We start from the raw sequence: 19648 nt of genomic DNA on the forward strand, positions 1-19648 counted from the left end.
ATAAACAAACCTAAAACTGTTTGTTTCTAAGTGGATTCTTAAGGCAGCTGCTCAGTTTCTGAAGCTCTCTGCTTTTTAGTGCTCTTCCAGTTATCCTGACTATCAAACAGAAAGCTTCCATCAGATCCTCACCAGGACCAAGGGTCTTTGACCTCGGCCAGTCTGCCTCTGAGAAGGAGGCTGCATTAGGGGCTGGGGCAGTTAGTTGGGAGTAGGGGCTTAGCACTTGCATGGAGGGAAATGGATGCTTATGGTAGGATTTGAAGCTGGAGCAGCATAGGGAAACAGGAGGCATGAAAACCACTTTAACATCAGAATTTCCTGAACTTGAAAGCTGCCAAAGTTGATTTCTTTAAAAATGAGCTGCCATTTTGACCTTGCACTCATTTTCTAGTGTTCCCTAATTTTCACCAAGAGGTCCAAGCCTGTGAGATATGGTTTTAAATAGTGAAGATATATCAACAGGGAATTTGCGAAGAAAGTTGAGCCCACGTGCCACAACTACTGAAGCCTGCACGCCTAGATCCTGTGCTCCATAGCAAGAGAAGCCACCGCAGTGAGAAGCCCGAGCACCACAACAAAGAGTAGTCCCCGCTTGCTGCAACTAGAGAAAGCCTGTGTGCAGCAACGGAGACCCAACATAGCCAAGAAAGAAAGGAAGAAAGGAAGGAAGGAAGGAAGGAAGGAAATTTATTGTAAACAAATTGAGCTTGAACTTTGAGAGTTTCTTTCTTTCTTTTCTTTTTTTAATATATCATTCTGCCATACAATTGTGCTTAGCCAAAGATTCTTGAAGGATTCAGATTTGCATGCATCCCTTTATTATGAAGGAAGGGAAACAACTTACATCCATTCACTGGTCTTGGAAACAGTGTTAGATTTTAGGAGAACTTCTAGTGAAATTAAAGAGATCAGGGATGCTGTGGCTTTGGTCAATTTTATAGCTCCCTTTATAGCACCCTTTTTTTTTTTGGTACTCTTGAGAATTGTGTGACTTGCCTTGACTCTTTCCACTAGAATCCATTATTGAAGGTGGTTGTTTGTTTCTGTCAGGCGTTTAGATGCCAATCATATCACCGCAGTGCCTGAGGATAGTTTTGAGGGGCTCACTCAGTTACGGCATCTCTGGCTGGATGACAACAGCTTGACGGAGGTGCCAGTGCATCCCCTCAGCAATCTGCCAACCCTGCAGGCACTGACCTTGGCTCTCAACAAAATCTCCAGCATCCCGGATTTTGCATTTACCAACCTGTCCAGCCTGGTGGTTCTGTAAGTATCCATCCCTTTTAATACCATATATTTGTGTTACTTTGGGGGCAGAAGCAGAGTCCTTGTGACAGATTGTTGTGTTAGTGCCTCACTGAGTATGTTCTTGGAGAGCTGGTGTTTGGGGGAGCTGCCTTTTTTACAAAATTACATGTGCTGACTTTTTAAAATACAAAACAGGATAATTTTTAAAAAATTAATGTTCAATGATAACAGTTGAATCTCTCTAAAATAAGTGGCCATTTGTAGTCAGGAGAAGAAAGCAGATCATTCAGCAAACACTTGTACAGCTTTTACTTGTGTCCCAGCAATGTATTCAGTGTTAAAAGAAGCGGAATCCTTTTGGAGATGCACATAGAAAATGAGTTTCAGTGATATTTCATGTTTTTACCAACTTTTCAATTCAAGGAGTATGTGATTCTCTGTTGTTCTTAATCTTCAAAGACCTGGACATAATAAAGTGGCATTTCTTGTAAAATCTCTTACTGATTCTCACTGATGTAAGCTGACATTTCTCCCACCTCCCCATAGGAGAACTCATCAAAGTTTTGCTTCATATAATTAAAAGCTCATCAAAACTTTTGTTGAATATGGGTAAATACTCAAGAATCTTCCATGTGTGTACCCCTTTTTCACTAGAGATATGTTCCTTTTCCACTGGCCCCCTATGTTCAGTGAATCCAAGTCTGGACAGTGTTTATCAAGAGATATCTACTCAATGCTATTTGTTTTCCATTAGTCAGGTGTTGCAGTGTTTAGCTGCACCATTCCTTTATGCTCTACCAATTTAGACATCTAAAATATTATAATAGTTGCTACTGGGTGAGGCAAAAGTCATTTTGGTGCTTTTTTCCATAGGCATCTTCATAACAATAAAATTAAAAGCCTGGGTCAACACTGTTTTGATGGACTTGATAACCTGGAGACCTTGTAAGTTTATTCATATTTTGGATAATCACATTTGGGGAGTTGACAGTGCAGTTTTGCATTTCATTTCAGAAAAAGGAAAAAAGTAATGGTCTTAAGTTCAGCTCATTATTAATTTACTTTAATACATAACTAAATCTTGCCTTCAGATAACACAGTCATGAAAACTAATCTAGGTTTCTGGTTAAAAATGGTGCACAAGATTGAACTCAATTTTTCTTACAAAAGAACATGGTAAAAGCAGCTCAGTCTGCCAAGCTATATACCTTTTCAAAAATTTTGGTTTTATTAAAATGTGTGATAGTTTTGGAATTTTGAACCTTTTGAAATTAATTCTGGAAAAGTTGTTTCATTTCTTTGTTTTCTCCAAGATCTCAGTTGCCTTGCTAATTGTTAACAGTGGCTTTGAATACTATCTCTGCTTATATATGCTAATAAATGCAATGACGGTTTCCATTTTGCTTAGGATACTTTTGCTGTTGTTTCTATTGTTAAAGTGTTTGAGAATTCTGTCTGTTTCAAAACTGTCCATTGATATGAGCAAAAGACATTGTGCAACTGTGTGTAATTAAGAGTAGGATCTTTATTTTTGTTGTTTTAGATTGTACTAGTTGCCTTTATTCAGAAATTTATAATATTTGCCATTGTGGTGTAGTAAATGATTCAGAGAATGTTAGATGGGTAACATCTGATTGGAATGCTTAGGGTTTGTAATATTTTGTTTAATTGAATCTTTTGGTTAATTGTCAGTCAATGAGAGGACTTAAAATCTTTTAGTACTCTATTAATTCACTTTCCTGTTTAAACCACTGAAGGAGATTAACCATCAGTAGATATTTGAAAGTTGAAGCTCTTGACGAAGATAGTGCCAAACCTAGTTCTTCTTTTCTAAGTATGTAAATACCAGTGGAAAAGAAGACTGGGTGGGTCTTCTGATCCTAAACCATGTATGTTATTCCAGTTATATTAAAATTAAACCTTTTCTTCCCAGTTAAATTTTTATTTACCATTTTTTTCTATGTAGAAAAGGAAAACAAAATAGGTCTCTAAGGAGATGGCCTTTTGATTTCATTTACTCTCATTCTGAGATCAAACGCTGATCGTATACTAACATTCTCTTTAGGTTAAAAGAAATTATAGTTTAAATACACTCAGAATTAAGACTTTTAAAAGTACAGATCACCATGGCTTTTCTCTCTCCTAATTAATGCAACTTTTTCAACAATTTGTAACCCATTTGAGGACCATAGTTGTATGAACTCGTCCTGGTCCTTCTCCTTATTCATACTTAGGTCATCCTCCTGATGGTAAGGCTGAGGTCAGCTGCTCTCATACCCGAATTTCAGGAAGCCACTCTCAACCTCAAATAGAAACTTCAATTTCAGGCTGTTGTCCTTTATAAATGGATGGCCAATAAATTCTATTTTATGAGGAACTGCCATTCAGATGATTTATTTAATGTACCAGTAGGATGTGATTCTGAGAAATCTTTGAACTTTTAAAGTTGTTGATTTAAAAAAAAAAAAGTTGTTAACTTAAAACATCATAGAAGAATTAAGATTCTTTTTTCTATTCAGTATTCTAAGAAAAGGTGTAAATTTAATTAAATGGAATGTCAGTTGGTTGGCAAAGAAAGATTGCCTTCCAGAGGATGTGATTTAAAAATAAAAAAAAAATTGTATCAAAATGCCTTCATAAATTGTGACCACTCTTCAGTGGTCTTACATATTTTCCCAATTTTTTCTAGGGACCTGAACTATAACAATTTGGGGGAATTTCCTCATGCTATTAAAGCCCTTCCCAGCCTAAAAGAGCTGTGAGTATTGCTTTGCGCTCTCTGTGCCTTAATATCCTTAGAACTCACCGTTTAATATTCCAGCAATGAGATTTTAGAGTATCTTTGTTCCATTACATGTACTATAATACACGGACACACACACACACACACACACACACACACACGATCATACAGATTGGATTATGTTGCCTAACATGGACAGTCTGAGTGTAGATTACTGTGTAGTGCTGGATTCTGGTGAAACAAGCCATAACATATGGTCTCTGCTTTGTCGGAGCTGTGGTCTTAGTCCCACTGGGGAGGCCAACCATGTAAGACAGACAGAGAGCAGTTTCTAGGTGGAAGTAAGTGCTGAATGAATAGGATAAGTAAATCATTCCAGAAAAAGGCTTGGGGACGTTGGGAAAGACATCACCAAAGAGAAGGAATTTGACTGGACTTGAAAGAATGGAAATATTTGGACAAATGAAAGAGATGAGGGCGCATTTTAGATGCTGAATTTGTCAAGGTCAGAGATAAGAATGCACATGGCATAACAGATTGTGTGTCATGAGTTGATAGCTAATGTTCTGAGATTCATTGCTTAAAAACTAAATGCATGTGACGATGAGAGAGATTTTGGGTTTAGAATACCTATGATTCTTGCAGGCTGAAGTTCTTTGAAGATGAAGCAAGCTAAATGTATATAAAGGACCTGGCAAATACTAGGTTAAGCGGTGGGTTTTAAAAAGAATTAGGTATGGTCCTGAAAAAGATGAGATGGAATTAAAAATTCAGTTTCTCCACATTTTTGGAATTTTCATATAGTTGTTATCAGTTATCCTACTGAACAGTAGTAGGAGTAGGTATTTGGGTTTTAACTTATTTCACAAGGGGATAAGCATTTCAAAATATTTTTCTTCTATCTTTGTAGATTATTTCATAGTAATTCTATTTCTGTTATCCCTGATGGAGCGTTTGATGGTAATCCACTCTTAAGAACAATGTAAGTAGTTTTGAACTTTTCTTTTAATATGTAATCATATAAAGCAATGTCTGTACTATGCCAAACATCTGGATGAAGAATGAAAATTCAGGCTGTTAGATGTATGAACTTCATGAACATAGATTTAGTGTTGGAGTGCTTGTGAACATAAGAAAACTTTGTTTTTTTGGCTGTTTTTACAGACATTTGTATGATAATCCTCTATCTTTTGTGGGGAACTCAGCTTTTCACAATTTATCTGATCTGCATTCCTTGTAAGTATTATAGAAATATAATACAAACCTGACTGTTTACATGATTGCTTTAATGGAAAACTAGAATTTATTATTGTAGCTCCAGAAAACAGAATCTTTTATTTTCTTTTTCTTGGGTGGAAGTCCAAAAGACAATTTTGAAAATGTATAATGGTTCTTATTTACGTGAACACTTGGTCACAATTATCACACGTTCAGGTCCAATCAAGAGATGAAACTAATCTTCTTTGTTAGGTATAATGGTACTGTAATTTTAAGCTGTTTAAAAAATAAAATGAAAATATCATCTATGAACATTTTTTATTTTAAATTACTTTTTATCTCCCAATTTCTTAAAGAGTAATTCGTGGTGCAAGCATGGTACAGCGGTTCCCCAATCTGACTGGAACTGTCCATCTGGAGAGTCTGTAAGTGTGGCTCTTGGAAGAGGGGCTGTGTAAAGTTAACACCATACTGGCCGGCTGCTAGCGGTGCCCAGCTTTTTGGTGATGATGATGAGTTAATGTTGATTTCTACAGTCTTGCTTTGTGAATATCATGCATAGAGATGGATATATTGGGTTTGGAGTTAGTCAGCTCAGGTAGAGTATAGCCTAGCATGTGGAGGTAAGTTCTGAGAAGGTCACTGAAAATATAAGGCAGTAAGTAAGTGCCAGATTAGAAGCAGTGCTTTAGGAGTTCAGAAGCAGGTCGATCGATGTAGACTATCAGCAAAGGCTTTATGGAACAGGTGAAATGTTTCAAAATTGGATACTGCCCGGTTTCCCAGAGCTGGGTCTTTTATTTTAGAAAAGCAGGATTTAGTGAAACAGAGAACACGAAAAATATACATAAGTATGGCATGCAGATGATCAAATATAGCTAGAATTACATGTTTATGGTAGAAAGGGGAATGGTATGGAGAAACTTGGAAAACGGTTGGGCTTGCACTTTTAAAATGTAAAACCTTGAACATCGAACACTTGGCTGTGGCAGAGCCTCTCAGTGGGTGGTCTGTGAATGGGTTGCAGGTGCATCTAAGATTTTGATGACCTCAGCCCTCCAGAAGCCATGTTGGGCCTTATATGGCCAGGGTCTCTGCCACAAGGAGCCTTACCACAGGGTGCCGCAGCAATTACAATGTTCATGTGTGCCAAGATGTAAAAAAAGAAGTTGGGAAGCATCGAGCTAAGGATTTTAAACTAGGCTCTTAAGGCAGTTCAGAGGTGTTGAAAATGTGGGAGGAGGTGGCGTGAGAAGGGTAAGAAGAGAGACTAGAGATAGAATGGTGAGGAGGCCATGGGGATACTCCATTTGGCTAAATGAACACATTTACCCATGAGAGTTCTGTGTCTTCAATCCATTACTGGAGTTCCTCCACGTGGCCTGAGATTCCTCCATCCCTCTCTGCATCATTTCACCCTTGATCTGCATAGTAGCAGTACAAATGAAGAGGGTCAGGTGCTGAAACCTATAGAAGAAGAATGAGCAGAAAATGGTGATTGATTGCAAATGGGGACATAGAAAGGGAGGGGATTGCTGGGTTGCGCCCTGCAGGTCTGTAGGGCCTGCACTTGTCTAGCTTCAAGACCAAAGAAAGAGCCCAGAGTCAGCAACAGAGACAGCAGTGGTTTCATGGATAGGGGAGCTTACACGTCTGAAGCAAGGTCCTGGAGCAACACCCCACTGGCACGCGGCAGGCAGGACACAGCGGCATTCTTCACTCGCTGGGGGCGGGGTGCGGGGGGCAAGGGAGATTGCCAGTTATAGGAATTGACGTCAGGTTGGCTCATTAGCTACTGGAGAAACCAGCAGAGGGGCACGCCCCTCACTGCCCCTTTGATAATAACTGTCTCTCGCTGGGGCCTGGGGCTGGTATGCAGGAAGGTCAGTCACGTGAGCGGGGTGTAGGTGAAGCAGGCGCTGGTCCGGCAGGGAATGTACAGAGAGCAAGAGAACAGTCATCTTGAGTGGCCTGACCATGCAGGGAATAAAAGACAGTTTCAGAACACTGAGTCGGATTGATTGAAAGAAAAGACAGAAACATGCTTTGGGGGGCAGGATGCTAACTTGCTTTCAGATGTTTTGGTCGTGAGGGGGTGTCAGAACCTGCAGGTGACTGTGGGTAGGCTAGGACATGGATGTGTTGTTGTTTTTTTTTTATTGGTCCACATGAGAACTCCAGCTTATCATCTGGACCGTATTAACATGTGGTGTCACAAGCTTTTCTGCATTACTGTGAAAATAATATGGGTGTTGAGGGTTCATTCCTCTTCCCACATGCCTTACTTTAGGGAGTAGTTAGGCAGTGGGATACACAGACTCTATAATATGTGAACATGTATTTTTCTATATGAGAAAAGGGTTTTGTTTACCATCTCAACTTGAATCGTTTCTTAGACAATGTTTCTCCATAGGACCTTGACAGGTACGAAGATAAGCAGCATATCCAGCAATTTGTGCCAAGAACAGAAGATGCTTAGGACTTTGTAAGTTGGATTCTTCTTCCCTTCTCCTGCCTTTCATTTATGTACTTCACACAGGTTGAGTTTTATTTTTAATGAACTCTTTTCATTAGGTGACGTTATGGTATAATTATTTCTTATTTGTTCCTTTCATGGAAATGAGCAGGCGTTTTCGTATCCCCCTGGGTAGGTAATGTTTATTTGAATTTGATTTTACGGTTATGTGTCTATCTCACATATTGTGACTTTGCTTTGAACGAAGTAAAACCAAACGAGGCTCTTTCTTGATTTCTTTTTTTTATCCCGACTCCTCATCCTTATTCTAGTTGCCCTGGGGGAGTTAGCTCTCTGTATGCTGCTCTTTCATCCGTAACCTAAGTAAGAGCCCAAATCTTTCTTGGATCAAGAACCAGCTAAGCATGGAACTTTCCAAAATGTTGAAGTTGCCCTGGAAATTAAAAGTATATAAAGGATGTAAAAATGTCACAAGAACAAACAATTAAGTTACTAAGTTGTTAATAAGTATTCAGTGGTGAGAGATGGTAACAAAATAAGTGACCAGTTGATCAACCAAGTAATTAGAGGGTGCCATGGAGTATCAAACATGATGATAGTATTGAGGAAACACTGCAGTGGGATTAACAGAGTTAACTAGTCCTGATTGTTTATTTAATGTAAATATTTTTTTAAAATGTGAGTGCGCATACCACTCCTCTCATAGCTTTTTAATTAAATAACAACATAGAAATTATTTATGGTATAAACAATATTATAAAAATATAAATAAAAAACCCATACCTCTACCATTTGAACATAATTTTTATGTATTTTCTGCACTATATTTTTCATATTTATTATATATTCTTAATGTTTTAAAATATTTTATATTGTCTAGACTCAGCATTATGTACTTGAAGTTTGCCAGCTTTAAGCCCGTTCTATCCCTGAGGTGTTCTAGAAAGCTTATAAGTCTAAGAAAAAAAAAATTTGCTTTTCTTTTTCAGCCATATCTCTTCATTGCAGATCTTAGCACTGCTTTCAATGCTTCTGAGTACAGCTCTCCTAATGTAGTATTCTGATAACATAAAATTAACTTGTTAATTTCCTTTGTTTTAAGGGACTTGTCTTACAACAATATAAAAGACCTTCCAAGCTTTAATGGTTGCCATGCTCTGGAAGAAATGTAAGTTGGCCTTTGACTTACTCTTTTTGCTGTGGTCTATTGTGAATTCACTGAGCCTTTCCTGTTGTAAATAAATGGCTTTCATATTAAGATCTTAGAAATTCACATAATCAGGTGTTCCTATGAATATATGTCCAATAGTACCAGGTGTGTTCATGCGACCCGCATTTCTTGGGTACCTATCTGTCAGGCATTCTATGAGACAGTATGGGGGAGGGCAGTGTATATGAAAAACCAACCAAACAGAAACTGGTCCAGATGTGGATATCTACAGTGTAGTTACATAGGACAGCTCTGTGTTGACTGGGAGGTTGACTGGGAGGAACTAATACTCCCATGTTTTATCTCCTCCTTCCTCTGACCTTCCTTCCGCAGTACTTAGTATGGCTGTATTGTCTTGAGTCCTTTCTCACTGTGTTGTCTTCTTGCTCTCACTCCTGAGTGGGGTTGGTGAGGAATTTAAATAGCGTACCTTAACTCTCAGTATGATTTTGGATGGAATGCCAGTTAGTCTAGCCCTTTCATGTTATAGATGAGGAAACAACAGTCCTCTTTACTTTCAAGAAGAACAATTAATGTTACTTCTGAATGAATATTTAAGCTTAGAAAAAGTTTGATTACAAAATGTTATTTTTCAAAATAGAAAATATTTTCCCTCTTTTTTTCCCTCTTTCTTTTATCTTTCATTCTTATTCTTTTTTTAGTTCTTTGCAACGTAATCAGATCCACCAAATAAAGGAAGATACTTTTCAAGGCCTGACATCACTAAGGATTCTGTAAGTTCCTCTATGATTATTAGAGACAAATAAAATTTTTGTCAAGCTGTAAATTAATATATCCTTACAATTCCCATGTTAGTAACTATACTTAAATATAGGATTTATTATGCATAAATATTGTTTTTCAAACTTTACCACATGGTACTTTATAATTTCCTTTCAACATTTTTTTACCTTAGCTAATTTATGAGGTTGCCCATTTGTGAGTGAAAAAGTATAACATTTATAGCTTGAGAAGTGCATTTTGTGTGTTTTCAAGTCACAGTAATGAAGTTTGCCAATTCGTTAGGGGGTGGGTGGGCAAATTGTAGCCTGTGGGACAGATTCAGCATGCCTCTTGTTTCTGTAAATTAAGTTTCATTAGAACACAGCCATGCCTTTTTGTTTAAATATTGTCTAAAGCTGCTTTCGCCATGCTATGGCGCAGTCAAATAGTTGCAGCAGAGACCCTGTGACTCCCAGAGGTGAAGGATCTTTACTATTTGGCCCTCTACAGAAAGATGTCACTGACCCCTGCACTGTGGTACCTATCATGGCAAACAACAGCTAATATACAGCAGAAGCACTCATTTAAAAAGTGATTTGTATTTGAGTGCGTACTTGTGCCTGGTACTCTATCAAGCACTTGGGTGACTAAGACACACCATGTCACTGCCTTCATGCAAGAAGACGCGATACACTTAATTAGGGAACAATTTTTTTTATGTATAAAAAATTTGAAACATTGACAGTGAAGTGAAAGCACATATACTAAAGTCATGTTTTCCAGTAGGTCCTCATTAAGAAATTAAACCTGCGTTCTACTAGAAAAATACTTTATTGGTAGTTGGGTTGCTGGATCTTTCCTTGTTGCTAACAGGCTTCCTGTGGGTCTGGGCGGTAGTGGGGAAGGGGACTGGCTCCCAGCTGCCATCACTTCTAGAGCACTGATAAGTGACAACAGTGCAAAACTAGCTGGCCTTTTCATGATTTGGAACCAAGTCTGTCGAATTTTCCTGTTATCCAGGAGATGTGTCATGGAATGCATTTACCCTATCTTTAAATTTCCATTAAGGCTCCGTGTAAGCATGGGTGCAGATTGTTTCTCTGTTGTATTAATTCTGTAATATCAGAATTCCTCGGGGTGTGTTCCTGAATATAGTATATGGCTCTGGTGTGGATAATGGTTTTTATTTCCTGCTTAGGGAAAGAATGATATCTGCAACCCTTCTGGAATGCTCTTGTTTGCATATTGATTATTTGTCTTCCCTCACAGCCTTATCACTAACCTTTGAGAAGGCAAATAACACGAAGCCTGTTTTTATTTTCGCCTTTGTCAGGAGCTGTGCTTTTCCTCACCTAGTTAATAGTACCAGAAGTTATATCATTTATATTTTTGAACTGGTACCAGAATGATAAAGTGGAGAAAATTCACAACTGTTTGAAACAGATGCCAGCTAGAATTACTGCACCATGGAACACGTTCCAAGAAACAGATTGTTGTGAAGGGGAGGACTTTAACATAAATGTTAAAAATGTTGTTGAACAAGATTAAAGATATTTGTTATCTTATCAGGGATATTGTGACTACAGCAGATTCTAAAGTGTAGTCAGAGTAACTGCATTTGGAGTTTATTTCAAAAGAGTAACTATTTTTATAATTGCAGAGATCTGAGTAGAAACCTGATCCATGAAATTGACGACAGAGCTTTTGCCAAGCTTGGATCAATAACTAACCTGTAAGTTTCATGCTGCAGTATCACCAAAGTAGTGAATAGTCTGCAGAAACTTGTTTTAGCATTATCCTACCCAAATCATTTTCTCTTTAGTGTTCCCTTGTATAAATGCTAACTTGCTGTGATGTAGCGACAGCTTCTGAAATGGTTTTTGCTCACCTGAACTTCCTCTTAGAGCTCTAATATTTGTGATGTTAACACATGTACAGATTTGTGTCTTAGGAGTTAATTTTAAGTCTTATTCACATTTTAGAGATATAAGTTTCAATGAATTAACTTCATTTCCAACGGAAGGCCTAAATGGACTAAATCAGCTGAAACTTGTGGGCAACTTCAAGCTGAGAGAAGCCTTAGCTGCAAAAGACTTTGTTAATCTCAGGTGTGTTTTTCATTTCTGTGGAAGTTTTGGTAGGCCTCCAGGTTATAGAGTGTCCTGGTTTTTTTTTTTTTTTTTTTTTTTTTTTCCTGTGGTTCCCAGATTTTCTGGGAGGCTATCATTTAAGAGGATTTTCAACCTCAGTCGTCACAATTCAGAAAAAAATGAAACATGAGCGTCAGTCCATAGTTGTTGAGAACATGAATTGCAGACCATGATGCTGTCAAAGAGATAATATAGCCCTTCATCAGAATGGTTTTATATATAGTGGGAGTTGTCATTTGCAACAAGAGGGCAGAAAGCATGTGTGAACCTACAGAAAATTGATACAATGTGATAATACTTCACAGAGACATTAGAGTTAGAGAGGGGACCTCATTAGATATAGTAAAGAAAGGGCTTGGGAATATTATTGTGGGAGAAGAGAATAAATATTTTCAGTATACTTATATGAACAAAGTGAATTCATTTAATGGTGTAAAGTCACAAGTGACCTGGGACATTAATTTTAAATGAAACTGTCAGTTTCATATGATAAATTGGGTGTGGTTGATTCCTTTATAAAAGGAGTCTGATAAGCTTTGACTTTAAATTGCAGTATTACTATTAAATTTAAAGATGGCTTGATTCACATGCAGCTTTTAAAAGCATACCTTACACAAATGGAGAAACTCGTGGTGTTGTCTGATACCAGAGGTTTTTAACAGATGAGGAAACTAAGTCCAGAGAGGATCGTGACCAGCTTGAAGTATTTACTTTTTACAAGACAAAAGCGTGTCTGTGAAGTTGGTATTTTAGTATAGATTTTGCCATTTTTTTTCCAGGTCTTTATCTGTACCATATGCTTATCAGTGCTGTGCATTTTGGGGTTGTGACTCTTATGCACATTCAAACACAGAAGATAACAGCCTCCAAGACCGCAGTGTGGGAAAGGATAAAGGCAAGTGCACGAACTTTTTAAAATAGAACACTCTTTACGGCATTAATCAAAGCCTCTGTTATTGTAATCAGTTTGTGAAGGATCAATATGAAATGTGGAGAAAAATGGCTTTTGTGTACTGTGTGCCTGACATTTTTAAAGCATTATTAAGCCTGGTGCAAGCTGAACTTACATCACGTGCAAGAGAGAAGACTGCAGGCAAAGATGGTTCTTTTGAACTGCCTGAAGCTTGAATTAAACAATTTGTTATATATTCAGGTCCCGCTGATGTAGCAGGTGTCACCAGCAGTGCTGAAAATGAGGAGCACAGTCAAATCATTATCCACTGTACACCCTCGACAGGTAAGCCCAACACAGCTGGCTGCAGTTTCTCACTTTAAACAAAGGTTAAGCAAATATATCTAACACCTCCAGGGATAGACGTGGGTTCTGTAACAGGAGTAGGACTAGATGGTTTCATAAGGCCTGTCTCAGTGTGTGGCCTGTATACCAGGAGCTTAGGCATCTCTTGCAGAATCTCAGGCCCAGGCCCAGTGACTCAGAATTGTTATGTTAACAAGCTCCCCAGATGAGCGTTATGCACATTAAGGGCAGAGAGGCACTTTCCTCATGCAACTTTAACCCTAGGACTAGTTCTAGAAGTTACTGGCCTGTAAGGATTTTTAGTGTTATCCTTTTTTTTTTTAATGCAATATTGCCATTACTTTTCTTTCTATTTTATTTCATTGAACTGTAGTAGACTTGGGAAAGTGACTAAATTGACACTACATATTTGGTTGTGACTGTGATGTCGTATTCTACCTAATCTATTCAAGAAGATGGATTTAGAATTTTACTGTTAAAGAAAAATTTAAATAATGGCTAAATTGCGTGCGATGAAGTAGATTCATCTTTAATATAATCACACAGGATGATCTGGACATTAATTTTATAACTCAGGATCATAAGTATCATGGATTCTTTAGTGATTACTACTGAATTATGAACTTCTTCAGAGCCTGTGTATGTGTTCTTTTAATACTTAGCACAGTGCCTGGTGTAGAGAATGGGATTAACAAGAATCATTTACATCTATGCAATTATTTTATTTAGTTTCTGTATTGGCTGTTAGAAATTAAGGGGTATACTTCACTTACTTGCCCCACTGGGGTTCTGATATTGGAGAATGTACATAAGGAAGGGAATGTCTATTAAAGGGGGGTCTAGACCTGAATATGCAGAGATTCCATTTCTTCCTCACTGATTTTAAATCTTGGGGGTCAACCAGGAGGAAAGTTAATCTGAGCTCATCTCCCCAGGTCGCAATAGGAGTGAATTGCAGGCCTACTTCCTCCACTCCACTCAATTGTAGTAACATGGAGACAGCCATGTGCTGACACAGAAGCAGGAAGTGGAGGAGAGCAGGAACCTTCTTTTAAAACGGGAGGAGGCAGCAGGTTTCCAAAGACAGACTGGGTGGAGTCGGCTTCCCAGGCTTTTGAGGGAAAGTAATTCCACCCACTTGTCAAACACTTTCCAAAGGGTGTCTTATTCTCCCAGGTGAGATCAGCTACTCCTTGTTCCTTGCAGAAGAATGAGTTCAGATACAGAGATAAAGGTGAAAGCTTCCTTTTAACACTTCCCTGAGGGGGACTAAAAAATTAATTAGAAAAAAAATTTTTTTAAGTTCCTTGAGTCAGATCGATATAAGTGTGCAGAGTTGGCTTGTTAGGTTGGTGAATATCTCAATGATTAAGATGCTTTACGGGATGTATCAAACTTCAGGACAATCCAGAAATATAAATCAGAACGTGTCTTTTGGGTAGTTGTAGTACATAGTTTTCTTGTGCTCTGTAGACAAAATTTTGTTTTTCTTCATTAACTTTTAAATGAAACAGCTGTCATTTGGGACCTAATTAGCTGCCAGAGTTAGTTGCTAGAACACACAACTCAGCTACTAAATTCATTCTTACAATCCTAGTTTGTTATGCAGGGTTTTATTGGGCGTAGTTTTACATGACTAGTTCAGTGTGATTTGGCCCTCGCTAGCTGTACTATCTGAATGACCTCTGTCAGGTCAACCAGTTTGAAATCTCAGTTTCTCTGGATGAAAAATGGGGATAATTATACCGATCTCAACCTGCTTCATCAGATTGCTTTTGAAAGCTATAAGAAATGTATAGAAAATATATGTGTTACACATACATATAATATATAATTAGTATAAAGTATATTAGGACCTAGGAAGGAAGAAGAAAAGGACCTGACGTTTATTGAAGTCCAACTATGTACCCAGTAGCCTGCTTAAGTACCTTGTGTATGTAATTTTACATAAGCTGCACAGCTCTATGAAATAGGTGTTATTATCCACAAGTAAGAAAATGAAACTTATAGAAGTTAAGCTGCCCTTTCAAGTAAGAGCAGCAAGTTATGAACCCTAAACTCAAGCCCTAGTTTGTCTGATTGCAAGCCCTCAGTATATGAAGTACCTTTCATGTACTAGACACTGTGCTATATATATTAGGTATAAGAAAAAGTGAAAGTTTTCCTTTAAATATCACTGTATGGTTTGCCAAATAGTTAATAAAAGAAATGAAATAAATATATATTAAAATAAATTTTTAAATAGCCCAGTCCAATGACTAAAATATTGAATAAGAAATGGTAATCTTTTCAATTTCCGTCAGTTCAGTTTGGTAGTAATAAATTATTCTAGTTTCTCTCTCAAGCCACATCATATGGAATATGGTCTTTTATAAATTGTCTTTTGTTTCTCTCTTTCATCTTAGGTGCTTTTAAGCCCTGTGAATATCTTCTGGGAAGTTGGATGATCCGTCTTACTGTGTGGTTCATATTCTTGATTGCACTGTTTTTCAACCTGCTTGTCATGTTAACAACATTTGCATCTTGTACATCACTGCCTTCTTCCAAATTGTTCATAGGCCTGATTTCTGTATCTAACTTATTCATGGGAGCCTATACTGGCATCTTAACTTTCCTGGATGCCGTGTCCTGGGGTCATTTTGCCGAATTTGGCATTTGGTGGGAGATTGGCAGTGGTTGCAAAATAGCTGGGTTTCTCGCCGTTTTCTCCTCAGAAAGCACCATATTTTTGTTAACGTTAGCAACCGTCGAAAGAAGCTTATCTGCAAAAGATATAATGAAAAGTGGGAAAAGCAATCACCTCAGACAGTTCCGGATTGCTGCCTTTTTTGCTTTTCTGGGTGCTGCAGTAGCAGGCTGTTTTCCCCTTTTCCACAGAGGGGAGTATTCTGCATCCCCCCTGTGCTTGCCTTTTCCCACGGGAGAAACCCCATCGTTAGGATTTACTGTAACCTTAGTGCTATTAAACTCACTAGCATTTTTATTAATGGCCATTATCTACACTAAACTCTACTGCAACTTGGAAAAAGAAGACCTTTCCGAGAACTCTCACTCTAGCATGATAAAGCATGTTGCGTGGCTCATCTTCACCAACTGCATCTTTTTCTGCCCTGTTGCATTTTTCTCGTTTGCACCATTGATCACTGCCATCTCCATCAGTCCCGAAATCATGAAGTCTGTTACTCTGATATTTTTCCCATTGCCTGCTTGCCTGAATCCAGTCCTGTATGTCTTCTTCAACCCAAAGTTTAAAGAAGACTGGAAATTACTGAAGCGACATATTACCAGGAAAAGCGGATCCGTGTCGGTTTCCATAAGCAGCCAGGCCGGTTGCGTGGAACAGGATTTTTACTATGACTGTGGCATGTACTCACACTTGCAGGGTAACCTGACTGTGTGTGACTGCTGCGAATCCTTTCTGTTGACAAAGCCGGTGTCCTGCAAACACTTAATAAAATCACACAGCTGTCCTGCCTTGGCAGTGGGTTCTTGCCAAAGACCGGACGGCTATTGGTCTGACTGTGGCACGCAGTCCGTCCACTCTGATTACGCAGATGAAGAAGATTCCTTTGTCTCGGACAGTTCTGACCAGGTGCAGGCCTGTGGACGAGCCTGCTTCTATCAGAGTCGAGGATTCCCTTTGGTGCGCTATGCTTACAATCTCCCGAGAGTTAAAGACTGAATCAGTGTGTTTGTAACTGTTTCCCCCATCAACTCACATCACAGTGTTTATAGAATGAACCCTAGTCTGACTGCTCATCTGGGAAGCACTTCTGTGATCGCTGCCTGGTGTCACTTAGAAGAAGGAGAAATATGGCAGTTTATTTCTTAATAAACCAGAACTTTGCAAAGAACAAGTGCCTGTACTATCAACGGATGAAAAAAACAGTGTCCAAGCAATGTGTAGTCTGTTTGAAACAAATGTATAACTTGAAAAAGATTTTATGTATATCACAGCAACATAACCCGTTAGGTTTTTCTGATCCATAAGAAGCAAATTTATACCAATTTCTGAATTAAGCACAAGACAAAAAACAGCTGTTAATATTTTCTTTAAGAATATTTTAAGTGGTGATTTTTATATGACTGAAGAAAAAGTCTTGCTAATTTTACCTAATGTTTCATCATTAATCTCAGGACAACTTACTGCAGGGCCAAAATACGGGATTATTTCTCAGCTAGGACTATGAGAGTGGATGTAGGCATTATCTTCTTGCATTTTCTAATCCATCTCTGACATAATAGAATCATCAGTGTTGTTTAAGAGATTTAAATCTAAAACCTGAAGATGTTTTTAAAACAATATTAACAACTGTTAGATTTTAAAAGAATAACTGAACACATTTGCTTTCAGTCGTTATACATTGCTTTGTTTCAATCACAGTAATTTTTTCTTCAGTGTTTAGTGATCACACTATTAGGAAAAACTAAAGGGCTCATTGCTGTGTGAGTTTCATAGATTTGGCTAAACTACTACCATGGGATTCTAATAGTATATGAGGGATTTGATGGTTCTGTGTAATGTGCTCATTGATAAAACTTTCTAATATCATTGGCTCTATCAGTATTTTCCAGTTTTGTTGGTATGTGATCTACCTGTAGTTTGAATTATACAGAAAGTCAATTGTGGCAAATGATTTCATTTAGTTGGAAGAAATTGGGAGTAATTATGACACAAAGCACTTACATTTATTCCTTAGCGAACTAGATTCTCCTGAACCTATGTTATTACATGGAAGCTGCCATACATTTTTCCCCTTACTTTTATAAAAACCTGTGCAACAGTTCAGAAACTGTGTTCTTGTGAGACAAGACAAATATGTCACTAAGGAGAAAAAACAAAAAGGCATAAAGCTTAGGCCTGTGTCTTTAAAAATTAAAAATTTTACTTGATTCTCATTTATGGACTTTTGACATGTCACTATGTGGAGTCTTAAAGTTATAAATGTTCAGTATGTTTTTTGAACAATATGCTAAATTAATAGCAAACCCACTGCCATATTAGTTGTTCAGGAGATACTAAAAAACATGACGCTAGATTGCAGTTTAATAATTAAACTGTATATAATGTGCATATAATGAATTTTTATCTTATGTAAATTATTTTTAGAACACAAGTTGGGAAATGTGGCTTCTGTTCATTTCATTTAATTAAAGCTACCTCCTAAACTATAGTGACTGCCAGTAGCAGAATGTTAAATTGTGGTTTATATACTTTTTGCATTGTAAATAGTCTTGGTTGTACATTGTCAGTGTAATAAAAACAGAATCTTTGTATATCAAAATCATGTAGTTTGTATAAAATATGGGAGGGATTTATTTACAGTGTGTTGTAATTTTGTAAGGCCAACTATTCACAAGTTTTTAGAATTGCTATCATGTTTGTATATTTACACACCTGATAAATATTAAATCATAACTTGGTAAAAAAATCTAGCTAAAAGTTTTTTTTTCCCCAAAAGTCATGTTAATGAATACTTTCATTGCATTCATTTAAAAAATAGAATAGAGATATCTAAAATATGTGGTAAACTGTGCTATACACATGGTAGGAAATACAGTATTGTATGCAGTGTGTTGAATTATTAAAGTTTCTGGAAAGCAATCTATTTTGCCTTAATTTATAACTAGGTGTATTAATGAATTTGCTTAGTGCTAAATTAAGCAAGTTGAAGTAAAATATTTTTAAGAGTATTAGAAGAAATGTTGGGAGAACACTTTGCTGAAATTATGTTTTCAATTGTGTTCCCTTCTGAGTCGGGTGATGAAATCTTGCACCGTTCTACTCTGAAACGAATCATTCTTTGTCCAGTGTATCTTGCCTGTTAGTCACTTAGTAGCTGTCTCTACCTCAGTGCTGGTGTTCAAGCAGCCCTTATTTTACTTAATAATGGCCCCAAACATGAGAATAGTGAAGCAGGCAATTCAGATGTTCTCTTCCTGTGCCTAATTTATAAATTAAACTGTACAGGAAAAAAATCATAGTATATGTAGGGTTTGGTACTGTCTGCAGTTTCAGGTATCCATTGGGAGTCTTGGAACACATCCTCCGTGGATAAGAAGGGACTGTTGTGCTTAGGAATAATTCAGTAGTCACAATCATCAAGCCCTCAGTTTACAGATGGAAAAATAGAGGACCTCATGAAATTTAAGTGAATACCTGACACATACAGCAAATTAGAACCCAAACCAGCACCCAGTTCTCCTTAGTTTGAGGTATTTTTTTTGTTTTTGTTTGTTTTAAACTTCAGTATATGTTTGCAATTCCCATAACCAAAAGTAGAATACTATAATTACCCCTCCTCCCATGCCCTAGGCACTCACTGCCCATACCCAGCATCCAGCTTTGGCAGTTGTCCACAGCAATGGTAAATCTTGTTTCCTCTTCATCCCATTCACTTACCTTCTCTAATCCCTATACCCCTTGGATTATTTTGAAGCAAATCTAAGACATTGTTTCATCTGAAAATATTTCAGGATGTCCACGGATACATTTTTTAAGTTGTATAATACATTGCCATAGGACTCACTGGTAATGATGTTATTTTTATAACAAAGGTTTTCAAGCAAAGGTCACTTCACTTACACCAGGTTACAAAGCCAGCAAAAAACAGAAATT

At 37.6% G+C, this 19648-nt stretch overlaps 1 protein-coding gene across 5 annotated transcripts in view; it reads left to right on the forward strand.

Annotated features, from left to right (window-relative positions):
* LGR4 (leucine rich repeat containing G protein-coupled receptor 4) overlaps positions 1 to 18625 on the forward strand; it is a 96908-nt gene extending 78283 nt beyond the window's left edge. For 4 of the 5 annotated variants that reach the window (XM_057748821.1, XM_057748824.1, XM_057748825.1 and 1 more), the window contains 14 exons: positions 1054 to 1269; positions 2125 to 2196; positions 3941 to 4009; positions 4905 to 4976; positions 5159 to 5230; positions 5569 to 5637; positions 7626 to 7697; positions 8791 to 8856; positions 9561 to 9632; positions 11282 to 11353; positions 11604 to 11729; positions 12551 to 12666; positions 12925 to 13008; positions 15435 to 18625. In XM_057748821.1, the coding sequence (XP_057604804.1) occupies positions 1054 to 1269; positions 2125 to 2196; positions 3941 to 4009; positions 4905 to 4976; positions 5159 to 5230; positions 5569 to 5637; positions 7626 to 7697; positions 8791 to 8856; positions 9561 to 9632; positions 11282 to 11353; positions 11604 to 11729; positions 12551 to 12666; positions 12925 to 13008; positions 15435 to 16711 (2455 nt within the window). In that variant the 3' untranslated portion in view covers positions 16712 to 18625. The remainder of the gene's footprint in view (positions 1 to 1053; positions 1270 to 2124; positions 2197 to 3940; positions 4010 to 4904; positions 4977 to 5158; positions 5231 to 5568; positions 5638 to 7625; positions 7698 to 8790; positions 8857 to 9560; positions 9633 to 11281; positions 11354 to 11603; positions 11730 to 12550; positions 12667 to 12924; positions 13009 to 15434) is intronic. The other variant, XM_057748822.1, reaches the window with a different exon arrangement.
* The last annotated feature ends 1023 nt before the right edge of the window (positions 18626 to 19648 follow it).

This window comes from Hippopotamus amphibius, chromosome 9, assembly GCF_030028045.1.
Source record: "Hippopotamus amphibius kiboko isolate mHipAmp2 chromosome 9, mHipAmp2.hap2, whole genome shotgun sequence".
Lineage (NCBI taxonomy): Eukaryota > Metazoa > Chordata > Mammalia > Artiodactyla > Hippopotamidae > Hippopotamus > Hippopotamus amphibius.